Source organism: Nematolebias whitei, unplaced genomic scaffold, assembly GCF_014905685.2.
Source record: "Nematolebias whitei isolate Nwh7 unplaced genomic scaffold, NemWhi1 Nwh_scaf_549, whole genome shotgun sequence".
NCBI lineage: Eukaryota > Metazoa > Chordata > Actinopteri > Cyprinodontiformes > Rivulidae > Nematolebias > Nematolebias whitei.
Window position 1 is genome coordinate 1,918 of NW_023619094.1, and position 7,341 is coordinate 9,258.

General features: G+C 47.1%; 1 protein-coding gene across 1 annotated transcript in view; it reads right to left on the minus strand.

Annotated features, from left to right (window-relative positions):
- Positions 1-1,584: 1,584 nt before the first annotated feature.
- The window catches only part of LOC119429340 (thyroid adenoma-associated protein homolog), a gene marked incomplete at its 3' end in the record, with an annotated part of 8,224 nt that continues 2,467 nt past the window's right edge, over positions 1,585-7,341 (minus strand). The window contains exon 6 of the mRNA XM_037696988.1: positions 1,585-1,730. Within this exon, the coding sequence (XP_037552916.1) occupies positions 1,585-1,730 (146 nt within the window). The remainder of the gene's footprint in view (positions 1,731-7,341) is intronic.

Consider the following 7,341-nt stretch of genomic DNA (forward strand, 5'->3'; position numbering starts at 1 on the left):
TAATATAATTTTCAAATCATGTTTTTTATGATTGTCTCCTGTTGTACTGATAAATATCTCCTGGAGGGTAAACTAGATCTTGGCTGCAAGTATCAAACTGTGAAATCCTTTGTTTTCTACAACTGATAGTGGTTGGTCATTAATTATGAAGTTTATCAACTTCTCTGTAAACATTAGAGCTCCGTGGTTTCAGCGACGTCTTCTTCTTGTTCAGTCCGAAGCAGGCAGTCTGATCTGGGTCAGCCCCGCTCAGTCTGTCCCTCCTCAGAGACGGGCAGACTGAGCGGGGCAGAGTGGACGAGGCTGGCCGGGGTCGAGTCGCTTGTTTTGGGTTGAGCAAAGAGCAGCGCCCGCTGAAGCCCCGGAGCTCCAATGTCCATTGTAAAACTAACTTTAACGTGGTTTAATGTGGCGCTGTGGCTCTGCAGACAGTGCACGTTGCTGTCTTGTCTTGTGGTGTTTAGTGTAAAATACTTCCACACAGCGACATGTTTAGATGAAAAGTTTGTTAGCGGTTAGCCACAGTGCTGCTAACTCAGTTCTCACGTTGTAGCTGCTGCAAACTATGAACTGGATTTCCTGAATGTGAGGCGGGTCTTATTACTCTGGGTTCTTGAGACACGCCGCCGTTCAGGAAATCCAGTCCATAGTTTGAAGCCAACATCCATCATGGATCGGAAAAATCCAATTCGTAATTTATGCTGGTATCAGAGGCTGATACCGATACTGGATCGGATCGGACCCATCCCTAGTACTAATCCACCACAGGCCTGGACCCAAACTGGCAGCCTGCATGGACCAGTACCAGTGGAATGAGAAGGTCTTAAGCTCAGTAAGGAAAGCAAAGATCCATCTCCTGGACAGTCTGTGTGAGAAGTTGCAGAACCGATTTGCTGAAGAATTCCTGGGTTCTTCATGGAACCATGTTGGTGGACCTGAAATCTTGGCCTGATGCACAATACTCTGAAGGTATATAGTTTGTCCTAATATTTTTCAGTTTTAAAATAATTTACACATTTGGTGATCCATGTAGTATAACTAAATATTTGTGGGACTATTTGTGTCTTTCTGCAGAGTTTGGGGAGGCAGAGGTAGATGACCTGACAAGTCATTCAAGCCTCATGAGTGACAACTGATCTCATCCCAGACCAGTGGATGATTCTAAAAAAATGTTTGTACCAAAGGGTGACTCTCCATTCTACAGCTTGGCCTGAGATGAACTGAATGCTACAGCATCAGTGCCCCGATGTGCTCAGCTTGGTGGACCTCGTCCTCTCCATTCCAGCCTCCACCGCAGACTGAGAGAGATGCTATCATGGTGCACATGATGTGCTACGTTAAATCAGACCAAGTACATATGTATGGTAAACTTCTTTACTGAAAATGTTTTCTGACCGAGTTAAGAATAAATCATATGATTTATATAATCTGATTGTACTGGTGGGGTTTGTAACCAAAGGAAAGTGTTACACACAAAAAAGAAAAATAGTGGCAGGTAAAAAAAAATTCCCCACCGAAAATTTTTAATTTCCACCCGTCTATCAGACTCATTTATCAGACTCACCTGGAGTTTATTAGACTCACCTGCAGTCCAACCGCAGATGCAGGAACCTGCTGCAGTAACGATGTTGCCAGTTGCTTGACTTCGAGGAAGTTGCTGGCCACGCAGTAGAGGATGTTCTGGGCATGTGCAGGAGTCACCATCTCACCCAGAGCGAAGACATCGGGCTCTGAAGAACAACACAAAGACAAAGGTGAGGAGGACGGAACAGAAACTGCTCGGACACATTCATTTATTCATTCAACCTTTATTTCTACAGGTTAGTCTCAATGAATCACAAGGACTCATTTACAAGAGAGACCTGATTTCAATAAAGAACACAGATGAGCTACAGACAACAAAAAACATTCAGATGAAAGCATATACAATGAAAAGTAAATAAATTATATAAAACAAATGGATGGATGGATGGATGGATGGTTGGATGGATGGATGGATAAAACGGTGTAAAATACTAAAAACAGGAACATGTACTTTAAAAAGTAAGGGAGTTATTAAATGATAAAGCTCTGTATATGTTGTATAACACAACCATTGTTCCACACTTAATCTATTGTATTGATGTTCGGGGGAAAGCGTGTAAAACAATTATAAATCCTATTTTCGTTTTACAGAAAAGAGCTGTAAGAATTATTACCAGGAAGCATTTCAGTCATCCATCAAGTACTTTATTTTATCGTCTGAACTTATTGAAGTTCAGGAGTGGGTCACCGGGGCCCCACTCTGGAGCCAGGTCTGGAGGTGGGGCACGCGGGCGAGCGCCTGGTGGCTGGGCTTTTACCCATGGAGCTTGGCCGGGCACAGCCCGAAGAGGAGACGTGGGTCCCCCTTCCCATGGGCTCACCACCTGTGGGAGAGACCAAAGGGGTCGGGTGCAATTTGGGATGGGTGGTGGTCGACGGCAGGGACCCTTGTGGTCTGATCCTCGGCTACAAAAGCTGGCTTGTGGGACGTGGAATGTCACCTCAATGGTGGGGAAGGAGCCTGAGCTGGTGTGTGAGGCTGAGAGGTTCCGGCTAGAAATAGTCGGACTCACCTCTACGCACGGCTCTGGAACCAGTTTCCTTGAGAGGGGTTGGACACTCTTCCACTCTGGAGTTGCCCCTGGTGAGAGGCGCCGAGCAGGCGTGGGCGTACTAATTGCCCCCCAACTTGGTGCCTGTGTGTTGGGGTTCACCCCGATGAATGAGAGGGTGGCCTCCCTCCGCCTACGTGTGGGGGGACGGGTTCTGACTGTCGTTTGTGCTTATGCACCAAACGGCAGTTCAGATTATCCACCCTTTTTGGAGTCCTTGGAGGGGGTACTGGAAAGTGCACCTCCTGGGGACTCCCTTGTTCTGCTGGGGGACTTCAATGCTCACGTGGGCAATGACAGTGAGACCTGGAGGGGTGCGGTTGGGAGGAACGGCCCCCCTGATCTGAACCCGTGTGGTGTTCTGTTGTTGGACTTCTGTGCTCGTCATGGATTGTCAATAACAAACACCTTGTTCAAGCATAAGGGTGTCCATATGTCCATTTTTTTTTCTTGCTACTCTACGGTGAAACCAGATGTGTTTTCCCTCTCTGCCCCCCCACACGCTTCCCTGCTGCGCTCTTTTGTCCTGTGAACCCTTAAAAAGCCTCTCTTTTTTTTCCTGCATACCTCTTAATTGGAAGGATCAGCTGGTCTCTCAACAAAATCGATCAACTTCTTCCGACAGGAGTCAGGGTAAGGAGGACACTCTGAACTCCGAAGGACAAATTGGATTCATGATGACAACTAGATTCTACTGTTTGATTGGTGGAATCTGGTTGTCTACAAATTCGTGTGGAGGTGTTGAAGCTTGACAGTGCTCGGATTGAATGTGGAGCTGTGACAGGGAATTGGAGCAGCTGTTATCAGGACTGTGTTCTCCCTGGCAGCACTCATGAATGGTGGAATAATCTGGAGAAGCTGTGAGCTCGACTTTTGGAGTAAAGGATCAATTCGGCTGTTTTGGAGTTTCCATCAGAGAATATGTACCAGCGAGACTTTAAAGGCAGAAACAACAATTACGAGTTCTGCCTGACCCAAACTGTGGCCTTGATGCCGGACTTATCTCAACTCCTCCTGGAATGTTCAGAAAACAACAAAGATGCTTTGACTGTTTCCTCACCCCTCCCTCCCCCAAGGCCGTGGACATGTAACAGAACCTCAACTGAGCTGAAGATGAACGTCACCTCTTATCTGGACAATGGCTGAGGGGGGGCTCTGGACTATGCTACGACTTTCCCTTAAAAATTCAATGTTTTCACCGCCTATATGTTCATGTATAACGTCTGTTTATGTTGCTTTGCTGTGGTAGGTTTTTTTGATGCCTCAAATTGTGCCCTGTCTAGGACAAGGTGTGAGAGATCTTTTTTTTTATTTTTTATACCGTCTCTCCTCATGTTTTCTTTCCTTTTCTTATCTAAGCAAAATATTATTCTGAATAAGAATAAGAAGGCCGCGCTAATTATTTTAGCCGCAGCTTCGTGCACTCCGCCCATCTTCGGACGACTGTACGTACATATTCGCGTTGTATCTCGGTGCAATGCCAATAAAGTTTATTCTGATTCTGATATATGTTCTTGGCACCAGGACACCCTAGGTCGTGGTTCGATGATCGACTTTGTCATCATCCCATCTGATCTGCGGTCACATGTCTTGGACACTCGGGTGAAGAGAGGGGCGGAGCTGTCCACTGATCACTACCTGGTGGTGAGTTGGCTCCAAAGGTGGGGGAGGATGCCGGTCAGACCTGGCAGGCCCAAACATGTTGTGAGGGCTTGCTGGGAACATCTGGCAGAGTCTCCTGTGAGACGGAGTTTTAACTACCACCTCCGGGAGAACTTCGAACATGTTCCGGGGGAGGAGGAGGACATTGAGTCAGAGTGGGCCATGTTCTGTGCCTCTACTGTCGAGGCGGCTTACCGAAGCTGCGGCCGCAAGGTTGTCGGTGCCTGTCACGGCGGCAACCCTTAAACCCGGTGGTGGACACCGTCGGTGAGGGATGCTGTCAGACTGAAGAAGGAGTCCTATCAGGCCTTTTTGGCCTGTGGGACCCCGGAAGCAGCTGATGGGTACCGGCAGTCCAAGCGACATGAGGCAGGGGTGGTTGCTAAGGCAAAAACTCGGGCATGGGAGGAGTTCGGAGAGGCCATGGAGAATGACTTCCACACAGCTTTGAGGCAATTCTGGTCCACCATCTGGTATCTCAGGGGGGAAAGCGGTACGCCACCAACACTGTTTATAGTGGGAGTGGTGTGCTGCTGACCTCAACTCGGGATGTCGTGGGTCGGTGGGCAGAATACTTTGAAGACCTCCTCAATCCCACCGGCACGTCTTCCACTGAGGAAGCGGAGCCTGCAGACTCTGTGTCAGGCCCTCCAATCTCTGGTGCTGAGGTCACCGAGGTGGTTAAAAAGTTCCTCGGTGACAGGGCCCCAGGGGTGGATGAGATTTGCCCAGAGTTCCTTAAGGCTCTGGATGTTGTAGGGTTGTTTTGGCTTATGCGACTCTGCAATATTGCGTGGACATTGGGGGTAGTTCCCCTGGATTGGCAGACCGGGGTGGTGGTCCTCATATTCAAAAAGGGGGACCGTAGAATGTGTTCCAACTAGAGGGGGATCACGCTCTTAAGCCTCCCTGGTAAGATCTATTCGGGGGTTCTGGAGAGGAGGGTCCGTCGGATAGTCGAACCTCGGATTCAGGAGGAGCAGTGCGGTTTTCGTTCTGGTCGTGGAACACTGGACCAGCTCTACACTTTCAGCAGGGTCCTGGAGGGTGTGTGGGAGTTTGCCCAACTGGTCTACATGTGCTTTGTGGACTTGGAGAAGGCGTTCGACCGCGGCCCTCGGGGAACCCTGTGGGGGGTACTCTGGGAATATGGGGTCCCAGGCCCTTTGATACGGGCTGTTAGGTCCCTGTATGACCGGTGTCAGAGCCTGGTCCGCATTGCCGGCAGTAAGTCGGGCTTGTTCCCGGTGAGAGTTGGACTCAGGTTGCCCTTTTGTCACCGATTCTGTTTCATAACTTTTATGGACTTAATTCCTAGGCACAGCCAAGGTGTTGAGGGGATCCGTTTTGGTCGCCTTAGGATCGCTTCTCTGTTTTTTGCAGATGATGTGGTCCTATTGGCTTCATCAGACCGTGATCTACAGATTTCGCTGGAGTGGTTCGCAGTCAAATGCGACGCGGCCGGGATGAGGATCAGTTCCTCCAAATCTGAGGCCATGGTCTTGAGCCAGAAAAGGGTAGAGTGCCCTCTCCGGGTCAGGGAGGAGGTCCTACCCCAAGTAAAGTTCAAGTATCTTGGGGTCTTGTTCACAAATGAGGGAAAAATGGAACGCGAGATCGCTAGGCGGATAGATGCAGCGTCTGCAGTGATGTAGGCGCTGTACAGGTCTGTCGTGGTGAAGAGAGAGCTGAGTCAAAAGGTGAAGCTCTCAATTTACCGATGGATCTACATTCCTACCCTCATCTATGGTCATGAGCTTTAGGCTGTGACCGAAAGAACGAGATCACGGATACAAGCGGCCGAAATGAGTTTTCTCCGCAGGGTGTCTGGGCTCTCCCTTAGAGATAGGGTGAGAAGCTCGATCATCCGGGAGAGATTCAGAGTAGAGCCGCTGCTTCTCCACATCGTGAGGAGCCAGTTGAGGTGGCTCAGGCATCTGGTTAGGATGCCTGCTGGACACCTCCCTGGTGAGGTGTTCCGGACACGTCCCACCGGGAGGAGGCCCAGAGGAAGACCCAGGACACGCTGGAGGGACTATGTTTCTCGTCTGGCCTGGGAACGCCTCGCAATTCCCCCGGAGGAGCTGGACCAAGTGGCTGGGGAGAGGGAAGTCTGGGCCTCCCTACTTAGGCTGCTACCTCCGTGACCCGACCCCGGATAAACGGAAGAAAATGGATGGATGGAACTTACTGAAGTTCCATGATTTGGTAATTATAATGTTTGATCAGTTATGTATAGGGCTCATAATAACACATTACCTTTAAATATCCAATTAAATTTTGTTAAAAGAGAGAGTTGTTATAATCTTAAGGGGATGGAAATCTTCATGAAACCTAAATTTAGAACTCATCTGAAGGAATGGTCTACCTCAATCCAAGGAATTAGATTATGGAATAATCTGGAGAGTGATGTTAAAAATGTAAGATCAATGAGTATGTTTAAAAGAATGATCAAAGTTGGTTTGTTAAAAAAATATGAAATAGCTTAATGTGTATTTGTATGAATAGTTGCTCAAGAAGGAGTTATTTAATTTTTTTTGTTATTTGAAGACTATTATTGTTTGAATTAATTTTTTGAAAAAAGGGGCAGATATAAGATTTTTTCTTCTTTCTGCTGCCTTTCATTTATTTGTGATTGCATTTCTTATTGTTTATTGAAATGTTTTGCTTTTGTTTTTTAAAAAATTAATACATTTTATAAATAAATAAAAACGTCATATGATGACCGTGCAAGAAGATGTATTATTGTGATCTAATTAACTTTTAATTTAAAATTATAATCCTATTAACTCATTTTTTTTTATCTCTGTGTTATTTGCAGTCTGAGGATGACAGTAGCTGAGTCTTGTTCATTCACCAGATCACCTCCAGATAAGAAGTCTGTAATGACTGAACTTGTTTACTTGGCAGATTTTTAAAATAAACATTTTGTAAGTCTTTATTTTGGTCTTTATTGTACCGAAAATGAACCGAACCGAAATGTGATTTTAGCGTACCGTTACACCCCTACCCATCACCACTCATCTCACATTTTGGGGTGGTC